The sequence below is a fragment of the Meles meles genome, chromosome 1, assembly GCF_922984935.1.
Source record: "Meles meles chromosome 1, mMelMel3.1 paternal haplotype, whole genome shotgun sequence".
Classification (NCBI taxonomy): domain Eukaryota; kingdom Metazoa; phylum Chordata; class Mammalia; order Carnivora; family Mustelidae; genus Meles; species Meles meles.
The window spans coordinates 9197791-9220195 of NC_060066.1; the positions used below are offsets into that span (position 1 = coordinate 9197791).

General features: G+C 34.8%; 1 protein-coding gene across 2 annotated transcripts in view; it reads right to left on the reverse strand.

The window, feature by feature from the left end:
* The window catches only part of PHF20L1 (PHD finger protein 20 like 1), a 74516-nt gene that overhangs the window by 34289 nt on the left and 17822 nt on the right, over window positions 1-22405 (reverse strand). Inside the window, exons 3-10 of one of the 2 annotated variants that reach the window (XM_045997497.1) lie at window positions 20001-20172; window positions 19774-19858; window positions 16520-16608; window positions 16204-16281; window positions 11347-11560; window positions 10639-10764; window positions 5193-5275; window positions 1414-1666 (exon numbers count right to left, since the gene is read on the reverse strand). In XM_045997497.1, the coding sequence (XP_045853453.1) occupies window positions 1414-1666; window positions 5193-5275; window positions 10639-10764; window positions 11347-11560; window positions 16204-16281; window positions 16520-16608; window positions 19774-19858; window positions 20001-20172 (1100 nt within the window). Of the gene's footprint in view, window positions 1-1413; window positions 1667-3117; window positions 5276-10638; window positions 10765-11346; window positions 11561-16203; window positions 16282-16519; window positions 16609-19773; window positions 19859-20000; window positions 20173-22405 lie in introns of those variants that run through there. The other variant, XM_045997492.1, reaches the window with a different exon arrangement.

Below are 22405 nucleotides of genomic sequence, written 5' to 3' on the forward strand. Positions count from 1 at the left end.
CGCTTGTTTTTTTTTTTGCTTTTTTTTTAACCTTTAGTTTTCTTCTTTCTACGTGGCATGTAAACATGAAAGAATTTAGAACAGGCAGGATTACACAGGCCAATACACTCATGTTAACTTAGAAGGAGGAAATAAGAGTGGTCTAAAGAGCTTGATGTTTTGGGTATTTAAAAGTAATTTTACAAAAATCAAAACAAAAAAAGACATGGTGATAATTGAAAAAAATGAAAGAATAAAATTCAATTGCTGTAACATTGTGGTATAATACCAAAATACAAAACAATTTCAAAATAAAATACTTATCAATGTCACATGACATTGCGGTGAATACTAATGACATCATTTCATATGATAAATGCCAAAATGCAATGAAGCTTTATGAGGAAACAATGGAGTTTTTTCTGTTCCCATTCTTTCTACCTGTTTATTAAAAAGAACAAAACCAAACCAAAAAAGTATCAAATCCTGCTCAAAAATTCAAAAATGTGGTTTGGTAGAAAATACGGCAACTGAATGGAACCGGAGGCAACTACAGTTGACTGATAAAAGTCTTCACAATGCCAACATTTTTCACTGTGGAAGACAGGATATGGAAGAATTCATAAGAAAATGTGTCATATTCATTTACTAATCAGGATACTAATTCACTTGATGTATCAATCGCCAATCGCTTCTCGGCCTTTTGGCTAAGATCAAGTGATGTATCAATCGCCAACAGAAGTCTCTCCTGTATCTAGCGCCTTCCCACGTAACAGTTTTTCTTATGTCTAATTTAGAATACTAAACAAGAGAAACGCAGGGTCCTCTTCTTTTATATATCCAGACCCATGATGGAGGCTATTTTTAAAAAGACTAATAAGTTAACTACCTCAAGATTAGTGGTATTGAAACAGTAAAATCTTTAAAAATAAGACCAAGGAAGCATTCTTCTTCGTAAGTAAAAATAAATTGAAATTTGTACTCCAACTCCCAGAACAAGAATGAATAAAATGTACTGCAGGGAGATAGAGACAAATGGGGACAGTAACCAATCTATCCATAAGAACAGTCTTAGGAATTGATAAAAAAATATCCAGTGTGAGTCTTTAACTTTTTGTTTTGTTTTGGTTTGGTTTTTTGTAATGAATCAGGCCTCTCACTGTGCTTGGATTATTATTGAGGATAGTCAAACTACAGTAAAAATTTTCGTTATTAAATGGTAAGGTTTCTCAATCAGTACAGTCTCTGTACAATAAATCAGTCAGAAATGTATATGCTTTTTGCCCCTGAAATAGTTTTAAGCCTTCCCTATCATATCCACTTAAGTTTGAATTTGTAAAAAGCAACTTCATAAAAATACAATATAACTACAATCAAACTGTTTTTAATGTATCTTATAGGATAAGTAACTATTTTTTAAAAATCTGTGCTCACTAGTTTTATTTATCACTGAAGAAGAAAGCTGAGATACAAGCGTCAAATCCTCGACTTGTATTAATTCTGGGGAAAGTGGTGATTTAGGGGGTTTTATACACCCAGAAGAATCTCCAGATTCATGTTTGCATTTCTTGCTGCGAGCCTTCCCTGAAGACAAAGTTGAGGATAACAGTGCAGGTTTCTGAGTGTTGGCAGAACTGCTAATGTCAGCTTCATTTTTTTTCTGACTTTGAGGTTTAGGTGAAATCGCCTGAATAAATAATAAAAAATTGATATTTTTATTTTGGTTTCTTCATTTTTGTTCTTGTATTCTATTTTGATTGTTAAGCAACTTTAGTATCCAAAAACATTGTTAAGCAACATATAACATTTCTATTACAAATGAAAAACCAAAAAGAACCCCACAAATTATTAACTAAAAGTTGAATAGGCTATCTTTAAAGGGATGCGGTCAACTTTTAGTCTAAGCTTTTGACTTTTTAAAAACATATTATTCATAATATTCTCAGAATATAAAACGTTATCTTGATGGACAAAGATTTTCACAGTATTAAACTGAAACATATCTCATTTGAAACCATAATTACCAACTACCTTAACAACAAGTAAATAAACAGCATTTTCACTTTTCAGGTCAGTAGAGGAATACATTTAAAAGCTTCTGACTTTTAGATGTTTTCTAATAAAACAATCTCCTTTATTAAGTTGAATGCAGAGGTGTAAGTAGACAGTTTCCCTTTAAAGAAAGATCTCAACAGGAAAACAATGACCAAATTAACAAAACATTATCTTTAACTCATTTTAGTGCTGAAAGCTAGAGTTTCATAAGCATAGTGCATCATGAAATCAAAGCCACCAGCAATACAGAGTTAAAAGACTAAAAAACAATACAAAACAAGCAACAACAACAACAACGAAAAAAAAACCAAGGAGTAAAACCAAGTGTAAGTTAAAAACATTGGATTTAAAAACAAAATACGTCGCATTCTTAGATGAGAATTTTTACCTTCCTCCTGCCAACTGATACTTTTAAAAAAAAATTAGAACTTTGTCAGTTCTTTCATAAAGGATATCTTTATTCATTTGGCAGTAAAAATTTCCTACCTATGTAGAAAGAGATGTGAATGTGTCCAAAGACAATAGAAAATAGCCACACTGGATGGATTTATAATCTATGGGTTGGGAATGCTTATGTTGTATCTCTTTCTGACACACTTATCTGAGAGCAAAATAGGAGATACGCTTTTTAAAAAATCCATACTAAGACAGGCCTCTATAAAATAGAATCAAATTGCCACTATGAACATGCTTGTCCCCAGGAACCTTTTTACTTCCTGATCTTTTGTGAGGGATGACCATCAGGTCAGCAGTCTGCGGTTCTCTCGAATATGAAAGATCATTGTCTGGGGACCAAACAGCCTTCTGCTCCCACTAAAATACAAGGCACTCAAATTTTGGTGTACAGCTGGTATTAAGCAGGGCACCTTTGGATGCCCTACAGATGGCATGTCAGACATACCACATAAAAGGGATGGTGTCAAGTGTCCCATTCATTCGGTTGTCATCATTCCTATTCTTGAATTTACTCATTACACATGTGTATAAGTGCAGAATAATCATTTGAAAAAGTACTCCATAAACGGAAAGGATTCCTAGACTTATCATAAAAGGTGTTGCCAGAAAAGTAATTAGAGCCATTACTTGTAAATAAACAATTTTATTGTTCATCTTCACATATGTGAGAGACATCACTACAGCATCCAGTACTCTCGAGTTACAAAGTTATAAAACAAGATTTTAAAACTTAAATTAGTATCTTGATAAGGTGCTTAACTTCTAAACAAGGACAAATTAACATTTTTAAAAACTTACTGAATTATGCATCTAATGCAGGTTTATCCAAAAGTAAATATAACATGACAATTCCCTAATACAATTAAATAATCTATAATTAATATCTGAGAATTGGGGTTCAAAACCACAGTTTGAATTTTTTTAAAGTGTAAATAAAGGAAATCCATTAGCACAGTAAGCTCTGGCTATAGGCCTGTTATCAATCGATGTCATGAGTGACATTATTTTACTCATTAAGACAACAGAGGTTAGTGACAATCAATACCTCTCCTTTAAGTCTAGAGTTGATACCAATACTTGTAATTAAGAGTTTTATAACTCGGCTTTTTAACTCTGAAGCAGGGCAAACAGCATAAAAATTAAGAGTTTGGTTACAGAACATTTTCACAATGATATCAATCTGAATGACAAAAAATAGGGGAACAGCACTTATGTTCCTTAAAAATCTCAAATAATTTACAAAGTTTTCAGTAATGATTATTGGTCTCTTTGTTACAAAACTGGCAAGGACTCTCAAAAATGTCTTACTTATGCAAAGAGAAACAGCCGAGTTACTGAATTTTTCTTTCTTTTTTTTAAACTCAATTTCAAAATGTTATTGTCTGTAATTCTCTCTGAAATGGGCACTGCCCTTTACGCTAACTTCCACATGTAATAAGTAATTTTCACAATCACATTCACCGCATCAGGATTGTGCATAATGAAAGATTGACATTGTAATGAATTTTCCAGAAACATTTTATTACCCAAGTCCCTGATTTATTGCATTCTGAGAATACCATAAACAGTGGTGAAAATACAAAATATTGTTATATCTGGGACGTAGACTATAGTAATACAGAGTAAAAAAAAAAATCACTTAAAATTTGGTTGATATACTGACAGTAACGGCAGAGACTTAACCGCTTAATGATCACAGAAAATCAGAAGGAATGATTCGCTGACATATTTATCAATTTAAAAGCCATTGGTTTAATACAGCATTAAATGGAGGCACCAAAACAATGCACTGTTATCAAATCAGGCCTAAAATAACCCTGAAAAACTCAATACAATATCAATTAAATTTGGACTCTTTTGTAAAACGCATATAGAGAAGAGCAAAAGATACTCATTTTAAAGTCTTCTTTATTAGGCTACTAATAAAGAAAATTAAATTAATACAAAAGGATATATTAAAACTACATTAAGGCTCAGATTTTAAAACAGGAGAACCAAGGAAATCCAGTTATGGCTATTACTGTGTTCTTACAGTCTTACAGTGCCTAAGAAGTTAAGCCCTTAGAGAATGTAAAAGCATGCACAGTTCATTATGTACAGGTACTATGGGAATCTGAAGGTAGCCAAGGCAAAATCTAGCAACTGCAACCTTCGCTTTTAAATTCCTCTATTAGGTGGTTTAAAGACAGACCCTTCATAGTTTTTTAAAATTCTTTTTTTTGTAGTTATTAAAATATACATCCTAGCAAAAATGTATGGCTCATTGATCAATTCATAAAACACATAGTCAGTCTAACAACACCAACTGTTACAATAGAAAAGAAACTTCTTACAAAAGAAGCTTTATTAGATGTCAAAAACCCTGTTTTAACTCACAAATGAAAAGTATTTGTGTAAGGGTCTTTTTGTAAGCTAGTTAAAGGTGGTCCAGCTGGAAGCTTATACCCTGGGATGCCTGTCTCTGGGCCTTCAAATGTTGGAGACAGAGGCTTTAATGCCAGTCTACTGAAAACAAACACTAACAAAGTCTGGAGTTTTATCTGTATACCTGGGAGAAGGCAAAGTTAAAAATATATCATCCATTAATTAGCTTCCTATTCCCACATCTGATCACAAGGGCAATTTCAATTACGTGGATACTATAGCTCCGTGACCATTCCAGTTGGGAACCTTGAAAACAATCAAATGCTACCGTTTCATACCTGCTCCAGCATTGGAGCTGTTTCAGTGCAGTCTTCCTTTCTGTCAGCACCATCCACCCCAACAGCTTTGGATGCCAACAAACCTTGAGAAAAATTGTACAGAAATTGCTTATTAGAAAAATTAGTGCCTTTCACTCCAACTTCCCCCAAATTTTAGCAGCTGAAATCCCCCATTCTCAAATTTCACTTGTTAAAAATACAAACACTTTATAAAGGACTAAATCAGCACCTGAGATGCTTATACAATTAGTTTTCTGTAAAAATATTACTCCTAAAGATGTCCTTAAAACACACATAGACACACACACACACACACACACACACACACATTTAGCCTAAAAATTTTTAATTCTACAACTTAATGTCTAGAAACCTAAGATTGCTTAGATTAATACTTAGATTAATACTCATAATACGGGCTTTGTCTATACAATTGAAATACAGAGTTAATATTAAGATCTGAGAAATCTTTCCAAACATCTAGAATGTAAGATTTTGTTGTTTTCATTATTAGCTAAAAACAACAACAACAAAAAAAACCAATGCTTTGTTTTTAATTCTACTTGGTTCCCTTGATCTAATAAGCTTTATGGGTTTATCCCTGTACCTCACTATACCTTATCTTCTTACAAAAGTGCCAAGAACACTGATGGCTCTGTTTTATGTTAACAGGACCAAAGTGCAGACCCTTCCTACATTTGAGCTTACTATTATAGCCTCATCCTATAAATGATGAAATAATTTAGGAATTCCAGTTTTCTCCAATGTATATCACTAACTCTCAATTTTAGAAAACAAAATATTTCATCTAGAGTATATAAAATAACTTTGCAAGACATTAAAACTCCACCTTAATTTATAAATTAAAGGCATTTACTTGGATAACAAGTATGTCTTTACTGATGACCATTAGCACATAAAAAGTCATCAGAAATCACTTTTGTCATTTTGAAGTTGGTTACACAAAACCTCTGCTTCAAAGGAAGTTAATTTAACAACTGATGACCTAACAGTAAACTTCCTACAGCAAGTATATCACCCATACTACACTGAAGGAGTGGATAGCAGACTTAACAGAAAAAGGGCCCACAAACGCCATATTAGTAACATCAGGCTATCCATGTGGCCACATCTCTTGACTTTTTCAGGTAAGAGTCTGATAGATGTTAAGTAATCTAAGTATGAATTCAAATATTAAAATCATACCCTTAAAGCAGTATTAGAGCCAAGTGTTAAATCAGGCAAAAAACACCCTTCCTTTATTGGGAAGTTGAATATCCAGGACCCAGAATTGTAATTTAAGACAGAAAAGGTGGGGTGTAAAACAATGATTTTGATACATTTGGTCTAGTTGATATAACAGTCTATATAGTTTGCTCACACAACATTAAGTATAGATTTAAATGGGGGAAAGAAAACCCCAATATAGAAATAATTTCACAAAAACTTGTAAACCATAAATTCAATCCTAATTATATTGGTATCACTTCTGAACATATTTTTAGGTGACTGAAAGAGATATAGCATGGTGTACTTCCTTAACATTTAAAACCACGTTCACTAGGTTTTTCTTTTCGAGCTAGTATTTTTGAGAATCAATACTACTGAAATAAAAAGGAAAGTAATTAGGGATTAACTTCTTTTGCAGGAAACTGAGTACAGGTTCCACTTCTAAGGTTTCCTCAACTAAGACAAATATTTTGCTATTCAGTCTATCAAATGTATCTTTCTTTTGCTTCCTTTCACATAGGTTCTAGAAATACTTTTCAAATCCCATCAGTGCACAGAAGAGATCTCAAATTACAAAATTTAAAATAAGGGACCACAAGCTTTAAAATAAAAAAAAAATTCAGACATACTTATGAATTTAAATTAGGATATTACAGACCCAATTAATTAAAAGCAATTCCCACCTAATGGTTTGTGAATGAAAAATAAAGCTTTGTAATGTTCTTATAAAAGGTTAACAGGGCATTTAATGAAAGAAAAAGTACTCAAAATTAGATTAGAAAATACAATACGTGGCATCGTGAGAATTCAAATGCATCCATACAATTGATAAACGCTTTTCATACTTTATATCCATGCTATCTTACAGAAGAGGTACCAAATACAAACAACAAAAGGGAACAAGAATAAAAGTCTTTGGCAAGTCTCTGATTCCTGCTGCCTTAAGAGACTATCCAAAATCTGTTTTCTTGGCCTGTGAAGATGCTGGGAAGAAATGCAATATCCTTAGAAAATGAGAAGAGAGAGTTAAGTGAAAGGAAAGGGCTACAAATGAATTTTAGTTATCTGTAAATACTTATTACCAATATATCACTAATAGGTCTGCCTCCAGAAGAATGCATCTGTAATTATCTTAACAGAATGCATAATCATTTCAAGATTATTAGGTAAGTATCAGGTCAAAGTACAATATCAAATATTCATGAGTCACCACAAAGTCACAGTTTCTCAATACTGTACTTCTGCTACAAAATACATAGCTGTCACTCTCTGCTAATAGGAATGAATAGAATAGAGGCCAGAGTACCCTGGAATGGCAAAAGGGAGGAAAGAAAAACTAGCTAAATTTGTGCTCCACTTTTCAACCAGGGATTCCAAAATGCAAAGTTCTTGCTGGGAATAAGAATCAAATATTCTTAAAATTATCATCAGTCACATGTACTGGCCCATTCAGACCTCTGAGTTTTGTTGTTGTTTTTTTAAATTATTTTAAAAATTCCATAAGCTGCACACACTTTTCTAAGCTGGCTAAAATTCTAGCAACTCCTAGAACTAGCAGAAATAGACCATGACCAAATGCTGATGTTTCTACTTTTGCTCCCTTAACAAACTGTATTTTAAAATCTACTCAAATTCGCTTAAGTTTGCTTGCAACTTTATCCTGAAGTATGGACTCTTAAATCTCTCGGTAAAGCTGTCAATTCTAACTCAGTATGCGTGAAGTATGTAACTATCAGTAGTGTACATTACATAAAGAAAAGTCAGTCTCTGTAAGAACATAGATACACTGTGCAACTATCATTTCAGAATGTACTTATTCAGAAACTTCAAAAAAGCCATCTTATAGCATTCCCTAAAGAGAATTCAGGTTTAGAATCTCTACAGGATGTGAAACAGAGGAGGGCGAATATATCAATTACATTTATCCAGTGGCTGGTCCACATATTTCCAGCTAGAATGATTTCGAAAATAAGTAAAATGGGAGTTGGGAGGGGTGGGAGACATCAGAGCAGGCTAAGATGCTGCCAGGATCATAGCCATATTCCTCTCAGTAGTAAAGGGGCAAAAAGACACCGTAAGCGAGCTTGATAAACTTAAAATATACGATAATTCCATAACAAAATCACTATCTTATAGTAGTTCTCATCTCTTTTTATGGTAACAAATGAAATTTACTGCACAGAAACAAGCTTGAGTTTCAATCAGTGAAGACAATCTTGCAAGATCTATTAATCTTTTTGCATGATATAGTTGCAAGGTGAACACAGGAATAAATGCAGAAACATGAACTATTAAAAGGATTATCACATATTCAATATTCTGAGTAAGTGAAGGGAAAAATCAAAATGGCTTCACATCCATAAAAATCTTACATTTTTCGACTGCTGCCAAACTATCACTTGTTCTTTTGAGACTCCCAAGGGCTGAAGTGAGGGGCACAATCCCTCCATACAAGGTGCAGGGTGTTACCAAGCAACCAGCATTAGAGCTTCCTTGAGGCACAGGGTAAAATGGTTTTTCCCACTATTGTCTTTTCAAGGCCATATGTAAATAATACATTGTTGTGCACTGGGCTGTTTTCTTCTTTTCTTTCTTTAAATGTTGGGCTTGAACTTCTCAGTAAGGCCCCTGTGAGAACAGACTGCCTGAAACTAAAAGCAGGTTACCCAGACTGCAGGACAAGCCTTGAGGCTGGTAAGCTGGCAGTCACACCGCGGTAGTGTCCCGTCCATCTCCCTTGGTCTTGACCCCTCCTGTAGCTCTCTTGCAGTCTTGGTCTCACAGGAGCTGGAAGTGCTCTTCCTCTTCTGCCACAGTACGCAACCCTAGTTTCCATTCTGCTAGGGCCAAATGAAGTCTTAAACTGCCATCGTAACAACCACCCGGATAACATTTTAACTTTCTACAAAGCTAACGGTTTCTAAGGAAAAGGTGGAATGGGTGAATTCATTTGAAATATTTCCTGACCTGGGGTGAAAAATATCCTTTATCAGAAAAAGGCACAAAACCAGTATTAACAAATAGAAAGACTACATATTCTCACCTGTTGAAACCAATTCTAATCACTTAAGATGAACACTACCATGATAAAACAGTGGTTCTAAAGAACCCTCAGCTGCAGTCATTTTTCAATGGGCTTCTATTCAGAAAATGGTCAACATGTCTAATTTCCATTTATTCTTTGATCTGACAATGAAACCAAAGCTTCTTCATATTATTTAAAAGAATGCCAACAAAGGTTTATATAGCTTTATTAGGCACTAAAAACCACTTTGTCCTTAAAATAAAAACATATGGCTAAATACTTGGAAGTATTTTAATTTCCCTTTTAGCATATACCGAGAGAAATTAAGTATGTTCACAATTTTTTGAAAGACGAGAATCATTAGGCTGAACAGGTCTTGGAAGTGACACGGCCCAGTATGACTGGCCCTGCTTCAGATACTTAAATCTCTTCTCCTGTGAACACTAACCAGGCTAGACTTCTAGAGTTTGCACCATCCTAGCATCCTACTTCCTAAATTATAACAAAGCACAGAAAAATAAGATGAGCTTCTAAGGACCAACCTGAAGATAAATTTGAGAAACTTAGAAAAGTACTTTTACTTTGGAATTAACACATTCAGGAATTACATTTAATTTAGTATTCATCTTTCCAACCACATTGCTACCATCTTTTTTTTTTTTTTAAGATTTTATTTTTTCAAGGAATCTCTACACCCAGTATGGGGCTTGAACACACCATCCGTAGATCAAGAGTTGCTTGCTCCATGGACTGAGCCAGCCAGGCGCCCCTTATTTGCTACCACCCTTAATGAGACAGGGCAAGAGTAAGAAATATTTATATAATAATATTTAGAACCACAGAGATGATGTCACCACAGATTGACAAAAGCAGATAATTCAATGTTTATAGAAACTACTCCTACCACGTGATTTTAAAACTATGGAATTTTATCACATTTGATCCTATCAATCCTCACAACATCCCTGTGAGGTAGGTAGAAAGAATGTGATAGTTTTCACATTTCACAAAAGAAAAAGCTGACAGTGTTGGAGGATGCTGACCTTGAAGAACCAGAAAGTACTGTCTTTCTTGTTAAACCGCTTGTTACACTAAACCACGAGATACATTTTACTTTATTAAAAATAGACTACTCTAAAATCAAAACCTCCAAACCTTCCCCCCCACCCCAAAAAAATCATTGTAGTTTACCAGTAATCTTGTTAAGTCGAGCTCTCTTTGCCTGAAATGAGTTGCCTTGATTATTTTTCCTCTTGTTTGATAATGTGCTCTCTGGCTGTGGAAAGACCATCTTTGGAACGTTCTCTACATGAAGTCCTACTTTTAATAGAATACATATATGAGAGTTTATCTAGAATCCAAAGTTAAAACACATAATTTTTTTTTCAGATAGCAAAAGAGTAAAAATGCTTTGCACTTATTTTTAACCTACTGCTTAACACAGAACTTTAAAAAACACAAATTTCTCCAGACTGATATATTAGAAATAAAGAACCATGAAGCAGTTATTCTTTAGTAAGGAAAAGCAGGAAGAAAGTGACTCACTGCTTTTTCCATATTACATACCAAAATACATGCAGAAGCACTTAAAAAGTTAAAGGAAAAAAAAATCACAAAACAAACAAAAACCCCAAAGCCTACTAATAAGAACTTATTAAAAGTCAAAATCGGAACTCATTTCTATTGAAGAATACTAAGGTCACCCATTATCCAGTACCCATATTAGACCAGTAATCTTCAGCTCTGCAACCTGCTACAGAAGTTAACTTCTTCCCTCATGCAAGGGAAGAGCCCAATCATTCCATCATACCCTCAAACTGCAGGTAACCAAAGGGTCTGGCTTACTCTCTAGCAAGTTTACCCTGCCACGAAGAATGAACGTAAGAACATATTTTGTACCAAATGTTTCACTAGATGTGGGCAGATCTTCCTTCTTCTCAACTTCTGCAGAAGCTATAGAAGTTGAAGTCTCTTCCTTCTTTGAAGGTACTTTAAACCATTTCCTCTCATCTTTCTCTTTCTCTTTATTGCTGTTGGCGCTGGTGCGAGGCTTGCTCCCTGTTTTATTCTTGGCTGCAGCTGCGGCAGCTGCCTTGACTAGAGCTATCCAATCCTCCAAAGGAAAAACACAAAACATGTGAAGTATTAAAAAATTAATCAAAATTTAATTACATTAATGAACAAAAACATGTCTCACATTTCAAAGCTACCCTCACACGCACACAAATATAAAAATTGAATTAATTAATTTATAAGATAAATCAACATGGTGATTATCAAATTTAATGATCTAATGGGTTACTTGGATTGTACAACCTTACATAAACTTGGAAAATATTCAGCAACAAATATTCCTTTGACATATTTCACAGAAATAAAACCTAATAATAGAGGCAACCCTTTAATAATTATGTAACACTACATGGTGCTCTTAGCACTTTAGATTCAAGTGGCAAATTGCACTTCTTTTTTGAATACAACAAACCGTAAAAGAAGAGAAAATGCTTTCATTGCAATTCTGTAAAGATTAAAAGAAATGTATTTCCACTGAACAACTTACTCTTCCTTATTAGGAAGAATGTACCACTCACAGTATGGTCAACTTCACAGAATTCAAGGTATGAGTTTATTCATTCTTAAAGCTTTGAAAATTTGCACACCAATTTATCACAACAGCTGAGTACTACAGTGAAAGGAAAAGAGCCATTTGATTTGACCAAGGGAAAATACATGCAGTTAGGCTCCAGACTAATTTCCCTCTCTCTTCAACTTCCTAGTATTTGTGTGGATCACCATTCTTCTGAGATGTGAATACTTACTCGTCCTGTGTTTAATATTCTCAGTTTGTTGCTAAATAATTTTTACTATTACTATTTTATTTTTAACTAAAAATGCTTGTTGTAAAAAATGAAAAGATACTTAAAAAAGTGGTGCTAACATTTTAATTTTCACAATCAAAAAGATTTTTTTTAAAACAAGTACTTATACTATCTCTACAGTTAATCTTCCACTGAGACCACTAAGCTTCAAAGAGACTAACTCAAATTCAACCAAAATGGGTAATACACTTAATTCTTAGTCCATATAACTAAAAACTACTTCACAACATCAAATGCATTTACTTCACAGGTTTCATTAACAAAAGTCAATCATTAGGTGATACAGGTTGATGGCTGCTCAGTCTTGAAAATATATGAAGACAATAAGCCATTAAAAATAAACACTTATGTTATGTCCCCATGATTAAAATGAGCTAAAACTATTATGCGATTGTACCTAAAACATTCATTCACCCAATTTTCTATTGAATACCTTGCTACATGTGCCAAGAAGCATGCTAAGCATTCATGAGACAATTCCTAAGAGATGCTGCCTGAAAGACCCCAAAAATGCATCGGCCCTGCTCCTGCCTGGAAGGAACACCTTTGCTCCTGCCTGGAAGATGACCAGCATAAAGCTTTTTCAGTAGTTAAACTGTGTCCCCAGTACATATCTTATAAGAAAGTGAATTAAGACACGGGGTGTCTTGGTGGCTCAGTCGGTTAAGTGCTTGCCTTCAGTGGGATCCAGCCCCACATCCTGGGATCCAGGATCTGGCTGGAACGCAGCATCTGGCTCCCTGCTCAACAGGGAGTTTGCTTCTCCCTCTACCTCTCCCCCACTGCTCATGATCTCTCTCTCACTCACTTTCAAATAAAAATCTTCAAAAAAAAGAAAAAAAAAACCCACAGTTGTGAAATACAGGTTTATGTCTCTAATTTGTAAAACAAAACAAAACAAACCAGATAAACCAGTACTGTCCAATCCCAGGTATACTTAGAGCCACGTTTTTTGTTGTTACCTATAAGGAACTGAAAGGCAAATAAAATTAACTACAAGACAGTGTGACAGAAGAGGCAGTGGAGGAATAAACAAAATACCATGGAAGAAAACAAAAGATTAATCTTGACTTAAGAGAAAGGCTACTAGAAGGCTTCGGGAAACATAACAGATGAGGTGAGCACTGCAGCAGGAATCTTCAAGGCCAAGGGCAGAAAGGAGTCAATGGGCACCGCCAGGAGGAGGAATACCATTAGACAAAGCCATGGCAATCAGAGTGTATGAGAACAGGCACAAGGGGCAAGAACAGTCTGAGTAAGTCAAAGGGCTACAGCTAAATTGAGCCTTGAGACTGACACTAAGTATTAGAGAAAAAAAGCACCTCGCCGATGAAATGGACAGTAAGCAACAAAGCAGAAAAAGAAACAAAAATATAGCCAGACTAGCAAAGTGCCAAATTCAGAGAGATCATACCTGTATGGTCTTATGAAGAGAGAGTGCTTAATTCTCTGTTCCACATTGTGAGGAAATTTTTAAGTTGTTAGAGAAATGCTGAAAAATGCCAGGGGTAAATTCCATCCCAACCTCTTTTCTTTTTTCCCCCACCTTTTTTCTGAACAGAAAACTGGGAGAGATTCATATTGTAGCTCTTAAAAGTAAAATCAGATAATTTTTTTAAAGTTCCTGATCATATGACTTGTTAATCATGGAACCACTGCAGTTATGTCATTAAAGAATTCTCCCATTATACTGCCCTTCTATTTTTAAACAGGTAAGATCCGCTATTAGAAATAACTGGTGTGATCATTCCATGAATTAGAACTAATGATCAGCTTCAAAGCTCCCTGTAGACAACAGAGCAGGACACAATAAAGAAATCAGACTGAGTTCAGAATCACTCTGCATTATAGTTATACGAAATTCTAAGTCAGTCACTCAATTCTCTAAGTTCTGAAATTCCTCAACTGTGAAATAGAAGTATCAGTCATAGCTGTGTCAAAGGAATTGCTATGAGAACCCAATAATGTATGCAAAAAAATTTTTATAAATAGTAGAGGACCTTAATAGCAAATCTTTAATATTAGTGAGTATTACATCAGCACACTTGCAAAAAGAAAAAGTAGGATAGAAAAAGCTACAGAAAGTTTAGAGAAGAATATATCTCCATACTGCATCAATTTATCCTTTGCTAATTTAGTGAAAGAAATTTACTGTGTATCTTTACAAAGGAATTCTCAAAGTACTCAAAATTTCTAAGATACATGCAAAGTTGGATTCTCTCAGCACTGCCCACACAACACCTGACTTAGTATATTTCCTACATGAAAACAAGTCAAAAACTTTTTGGGAAGAAAAAGACACTTATAAAATGAGGCCATTTTATAAAAAACAATTCTACCAGGGGCGCCTGGGTGGCTCAGTGGGTTAAAGCCTCTGCCTTCAGCTCAGGTCATGATCCCAGGGCCCTGGGATCGAGCCCCGCATCGGGTTCTCTGCTCAGCAGGGAGCCTGCTTCCTCCTCTCTCTCTGCCTGCCTCTCTGCCTACTTGAAATCTCTGTCAAATAAATAAATAAAATCTTAAAAAAAAAATTCTACCAATATTTCAGTGTGCTAGTATTAAAAGTTATGAAAAAAAAGGTAAATTAAAAGAACTAATAGTGTTACTCAGGGTGCCTGAGTGGTTCAGTCGGTTAAGCTTCGGACTCCTGATTTCAGCCCAGGTAGTGATCTCAGGCTGTGAAATCGAGCCCTGTGTCCGCTACCACTAACCCCCAACTCTCCACCCTCCCACCAACCTGACCTGTGCAAACTCTCAAGCTCTCTCTCTCAAAAAAAAAATGCAGAGTTACCCCTATTTTCTTTCAGTAGTTTATATTTTGGATGTAACTACTTACTAAAAGTAAACACCCAAGACATCCCATAAATTTTTATGACTTGTAATTTTACCAAAATTTGCTTGGTATCCCACTTTGGAAAAAAATGAAGTTTTAGGCTTAGTGCCATCTCACCAACATTTAAATAAACAGAATAAAATAAAAGTTTTAAAGCACAAAAAAAAAAAAAAAAGGAGAGAGAATTTTAATTAAAGATGTATATTAAACTAAGTTCCCAATGTTTGAATCAATCTCTCTATTATACAGTAACCAAGAAATCACACCACTGAATGCTCAAAGGAACATTTTATTTATACGTACAGGTAGGAAGACACAAAGCAATTTCCTGATCAAAAGCAATTCCATTTTAAATTGCATTTCCATATTAACTGGGGAAGAAAATTCTGCTAGCTGATGACCGCAAAACTAAATTTTTGAAAACCAGGTGATTTAAAACAATCATACTTCTCAGAATTTATCAGGAATCATTTTTTTAAATGCGGTGATATACATTTGTATACATTTGGCTGGAGCTGACCAGATGATTTCAACACATTTCAGAATGATACTTTCCACTGCACAGTATGGAACAAATATGTAGCATATATCCATATTAGACATTTTTATAGATTACTTTCAATTCTTAAAAATTAATTGTAGGTCCAGGTGCTGAAAATCCCAAATAACAGCAGAACATAAAAGAAAATCTTTTAAATTTCTACTGGCACCTTTTCTTTCCAGTCTTTCAGGAAACATATTCAACCAATGGAATCATGGTTTTAACTTCATCCCAGATTCTCCTTTAAATGCTTACCGTTCTTTCTTGCTTTGAGAAGTGACAAAGCATGTAATAGACTGCTTACGTCCCATGACTCAGAAAGCCCTACCTGAAACAGCCTAGAGTGTCAGGTAAGCGCCTTTTAAAAGAAGATTAATGACTATGATTTATAAAAGGAAAGAAGGAGATAAGAAACTCAATATAAAATTTTATATTAAAAATTAACTTTCTAAATGATACTCTATACCAGGAAAAACAAAATGAAATTAAGAAAAGGCACTTACCTCACTTCCCATAGACTGGTTACACGATCCAGCTGGGTCGATAGGACAACACCAGCTTAGTGGATGCTGGGATTTCACCTGGAACAGAAACTAGTGACCTATAACTTTAGCAGGTCTAAAGCCAAAGAAGCAAAAATCAAGTGTATAAATTTATTTTACATTCTAAGCTTCTTTTTCTTGCTGCTATTTGGGGCTATCAGCACATAATCCTACAATTAGTTCACTTTAAAAAATATATATAAAAACTTTTTTTTTTTGATTGTCACCATTCAAGAAGACATCCCTTTGGGTAGCTAGGAATGCTGAACACCCTTACCTGCCCCTTAGCATCCTCGGGCATGGCCTTAATGTGCATTCTTTTTAAACAACGAATTACTCCATCATAAAACTGAACTGTGAATGTTCCTGAAACAGGAGCAAGTCATAATCATTAGAAAATACAACTGAATTTTTACAGCAACACTTGAAATCTAACAAGTAATGCCGTGACAGAAGTACATACACTGTAACTGCAGTAACTGCACACACACACCCATTAAGAAGTCCTTCAAGTTGGTTAAAGTTTATTTTCCCTTTCCCCTAATAAAATCATTATTTACAAAGAAATCCCGAGGAATTATTGCTGTCTTTGAAAGTTTCTTTTAGAGAGAAAGAACCGATAGACAAAAAAAAAAAAAAAAAAGTCATTTACTCAAGGAAAGATTATTCTGTTCACAGTATTAACGAACTTAGCAATTAAGAATCAGATCCACAAGCTTCTAAGTTAGAAAATACAGGCCATCTAGATGACTCTGTTGCTGTGCAGATCAGAACACTGAATTCCAAGGAGGCCGAAGGCTCTGTCCACAGCAGTCCGCTAAGCAGCAGCAGCCATAACGACATCCCCATCCCTTTCCCACTCGCTCATTCTGCTTTTAGGGCTTGAGACCGTGTTCTCACGACAATCACAAAGTATATTCACTTTTGGTTACAGAGACCATGTTCTCAAGTCAACAAAAGTCAGTACTACCAAAAACATATAAATTACACAGATTTTATACTTAAGAAATTTCAATAATTTTCTATCATTTCTGTACAAATGAGAGCCACTTTAAGTAAACAGATACTAGATCTTTACAAAAGAAGTATAAACAGTAAGTGATTGGCTTAGAAGTTGGCACCAAAGCCATATATAGATGTATAAAGATTTTCCCTTAATTTTGCAATTTGAACATCACTGGATTTCATCTTTTCTATAATTAGCGTAATTCACAGTATTACAGATATAAAGATCTAGACCCAAGTTACGGGAAAAAAACTGACCCACCGAGTAGCAAGGATATAAAAACACTGGTAAAATACTGAGAATACCAAACCATACATACACCTTATACTACCATCACTCCTGCAGCTGTCCTCTTCCTTCTTCAATAATGGCCTTCCAGAGGAAAGCAGGCGCCACACTATGCCAACCGGACATTCATCCCTCCCCACTGTTGATCACAGTTTCTGCTCTTGTAATGCCTTTCTCCTTTCCTCCCTCCAACCTATTCTCCAAGGACCAGCTCTTCAAATCCCACCCATAACATGAACGCTTCCCTGTGCCTTCCAGTTTACAGATCTGTCCCTCCTCTTCAATTTCTCTAAGACATATTTCAAACACCGAAATATCTATTTTTGTTCATTTTGTTCAGCTTCTACAGTGAACAGAAGGCCTCTTGAAGGCATCCTTTGCCTTGTTTTTCTTTGGCGGCATGGGCATGGTAAGCAGGTTCATCCACCATGTGGAGCATAAAGAAATCACAAGACAAATAGCTCCAATGGAGACGTTTTAAGAAGAAAGTACATCTGTCAGTATTTCACTAAGGGCTTACTTAAACTCCTCCTGCAATGGCAGAGACCGCAGTAAGTGTCTTCGTGCTTCCACCAGACAACTTTAATTTTGTTTTCTACGCCCATAGACAAATGGGATAGGATAAAATATGGGGGCTTTGCTTCGGAGGGCACTGCAAGTGTATGTACACACAGACTTGTAACATGTTATACTCCCAAGGAGCTTTAAGCATGGAAGCAAGTGACCTGCAAACCTAACAATGGAGATGCCCCTCAACTCTTCCTGAAGTAAGGTGACTAGTGTTAGGTTGTAAAATCACAGCCATATTTGTTATTTCAATTCCTTAAAACAATACATTGGAACAGGCCTTTGTAAAGTTATATCATAATTTCAAGCTAAACAACGATTTACTTTTCCACACCTAACATTCTTTATCTCTTTAAATGTTTTCCCCTTTTATCTCCTCCTACCTCCCATTTTTTCTCAAGTTTGTTACTTTACATCTCCTCAGCCTAAATCCCTTCCACAGTTCTTGCCCATCATCTCCAAATAAAATTCAAATTCTGTAACAAGACATTGCATACACAGACCTTTGCTTCTCTCTCCCACCTCTTCTGATATTCTATTCCCTTTAAAGGGCTCTTTCACTCCAGTCACATCAAAGTCTTGCAATTCGTAAAAAGTGACAGGCCTCTCTTCTGCTCTTCTGCGATATACCATTTCTCCTGTCTGAAAAAGCCTTTCATTCCTTCTTTATCTAGCTGACTCGTCTGTCCTTCAGGTTTAAAGGAAGCATCACCTTACTTAGATTAAATGCTCCTCTTGCAAAGAATGTGTTTCTTCAGTGAAAAGAATGAATGAGTGGTCAAGTTTAAAAAATAATCATTATAGAAAACTAATGTATTACTGACTTGAAAAATATACTTGTAAACTATTTTATAGCTTTTTAAAGTGAAATTTTAAATAAGAAATTTAAAAAATAAAATATTTAAGTATATTCCTAATACTAATTTAAATACTAATTCTCAAGCCTTTCCAAATTAATCAGTCTAGAAGTTCTGTTTGTTTGTTTGTTTGTTTTTCCAATACATTACTGTCCCAACAGAAGTATTCGCCTTTGGCCACAATAACACACTTGATTTCTGTATTATTGTCAACATTTCTGATCAGTTCAGTAATTTTTGCTCAATATCAGTATTAGATACCACACAGGCTATTAGGAAGCTTAACAATCTCAATTTTATTTGTAGAAATAAAGAAAACGGGCAGGGGAAAGACCCAGTAAAGGAAATCCTCAAACTGATAAATTTTCACACTCCTTCCTCAGAAAACACTATACTATATTTTACTTCCAAGGTAACCTGATTTGAATTTCCTATTATCTTTAACCTTCCCTCACATTCTGGTTGAGGCACTCATAAAAATAACTTGGCCAACAAACAGAAACAGAAATAAAGATGACGAGAGTAAGAAATAAAATGCATACAATGTAAACCTGTGAACTGAATGCTGCACAATTTTAACCAACTATCTACCGCTCCTAATTTAAAATTTATTTTGGCAGTAGATCAGGTGTCACGTTATCCTATATATTATAAATAAAATACTCCCAAAAAAGAATTTTAGAAGGAAAGTCAAGTCTGAAACAGAGAAGTAACAACCGTACATAACAATTACACACATTAATTAAAATTAGAAATCCAGTTAAATTTTACTATTAATCCCACTGTAAATCTCAGATCACCTCAATTACATACCTTCTTTGTTAATTGCTTCAATCTTGGCAGGATAATAGCGACAGTCTGTCCAGCGAGCCAGAACTTCTTCTCCAGCTTTAAAATCCTATTTTAAACAACTTTTGAGATCAATACCATGTATAATAAATAAGCATTTCCTTTATAAAATTAAGCTTTTGTAATATTTAACAGAATTCCTTTTGAAATGTATCATTATATGGCTACCAAATGGAAAAGTTGCTACTTACAAAGAAATCTTCCTCATCTTTTAGCCCTTCTTTTCTTAATGCAGGTCTCTCCAGTGGTCGCAACCTATTGCTATCCCAGTAAATCCATTCATCGTAACGGTGACTCCAACGCTCAAAATGGACCAACATCTTGCCCTCCTCATAGTCGATTTTTTCAATTCGTGATGGATACCTCCAAAATAAAAAGCAGCTTCATATCAAAAGAAAATTCTTACATTTGTTAACACAAAGTATTTTTTTTAAAAAAAGGGTAATTTAATTGAAGTATTGCTTACCATAAAAACCATAAACAGAATAATATGGGTCTAGATTTTTAAACTACTGAACCAACAAAGTTTGCTTTTCTATTTTTGTTGTTGTTTTTTAAATGATTGGTCTCCATACCTGGTGAAATAAATATTTCAATACACTCCCAGTGGAAATATAAATCACTTGCACTGTTTTGATAAGTAATTCAAAAATATGCTTTCAGGAGCCTTAAACATACTCCTACTTTTTGACTCAAGCATTACAATTCTGGAACTATATATACAAAATATTTACAATAACAAAGAAAGTAGAAACCATCTAAAAATATACTTAGAAAAACCGAAGACTATCTACAGCTACACAAACATTGGTATATCCTCTGAATGATATGTTATATAGTCTTTAAATGTGGTATTTACAAAAAATTTACATGGGAAAATGTAAAAAAGTAGCAGCACTGTGTTCAGTAGAATTATAAGTATGTAAAACGAATTTGTCAGCAAAAAATACCAACATGCCCATTTGTCGCTTCATGGCGCAAAACCACTTTGTTTTTTTCTATTTCTGTGTACTTTCTGATATTTTATAACGCACATCAATGATAGTAGGGAAAGCTCCGTTAAAATTTAAATTCTAAAATACAAAAATAACATCACATTGTTCTGTCTTTATGTGTGATGATTCTCCTACGATAAATTCTAAAATAGAAATTAGTTAAGTTGAAACTTTCAACATGGAAAATTGCCAGATCGTTCCTAATGTACCGTATTAAATGTTCACAGATGACTCAAAAATTTTTAAAAAGTATCATTAAATAACCTTAAGAATTCAATAGCAGCACATGGTAGATGATTCAGCCATAATAGTTTCATATTTTTGCAAGTTTTTTATAAATCAGGTATTTTTCTTCCCCCTATAGAGAACTGGTTTTCACTATAAAGTATGACAGATCTTAACATAACTCTGAAATTTGGGAACCGACTACTACAGGCTTTACACATCGATCATGCTATTCAAGGCTTCTTAAACATTTCAAAGGCCCCGAGTCCTTCTTTGGTGTAGCTTCTTTCCCCACTTGGGTTTAATGATACTCAACTACTTGGGACTTCCTCAAAAACACCAAGCTCTGTCAAACATTTGTGCATTTGTACACTGTTTTCTACCTAGCCCTAAACTATAGTCTCCCCGACTATTCCATTTCTACTACTCATTCCAGGCTTGGAATGTGTAATCCCATGTGTAAAGACCTCCCAGCTCTCTGCCCCAGCAGCTCTCACTGCACCCACCTGGCCAATAACGATTTCAGTGCAGGTTCCTAAACTGTGTGCTGCACAGCATTTATAGACCTTGCAATGTTAATACCCATGACCCACAAAAGGGTCTGGTGGTTAAATAGTTTGGGAAAATACTAGATAACAAGCTACATTGTTTTCTTTAAAGGTTTCTCGGTCCTGTCAACGTGGAGATAAAACATTTACTATTACCGAAGTAAAAGAAATAGCTGATCCTTTTATCATAAAACTTTTAACATTTCTCCTGTTAGCAGAGATCTAAGGGACATGATTTTAGAACATACTTCCTGGCCTGTTAGCTTCAAGGAACAAGAGAGTCATGTCTATCCTTGCATCCCCCAACATCTAGTCCAATGACAAGACACACACCAGCCACTTGCAAATTATTCGGCCTGAACAAGAAGTGATGTTAAAGACAATCTGTACAGATCTTCAGAACTAAGAAGGCTGTCAATGTTATAACCTTAAGTTAGAGCTTAGTCTTCTTAGTCTTTTTTGGGGGAAATGGGTATGGATGAAGAAACATTTTGTTAAAAAAAAAGCATAAACAACACAAGAAAACCCAGGGAATTAACATACTCCCCCAGGGAAACATGCCAACCACACCCACTGAGAATCAATGCTTTAATGACTGTCTTCTGCAATGTTACTCTCATTGTATGTTTTTGCTCCTCCAGTTCTCAAAACATAAAAACTGCCACTAGCACTGAGGGAAGCGTAGAGGTTAAGAATGCCCTTTAGTTTATTTTCCAGTATTCACTGGCCACTTCATCACTGTAAGAAGATTTTCTATCAGTTACAAAAATGGACAAATTTCTATTTCCACATGTTTATTATCACATCTTTTTATTTTTGAACAAACAT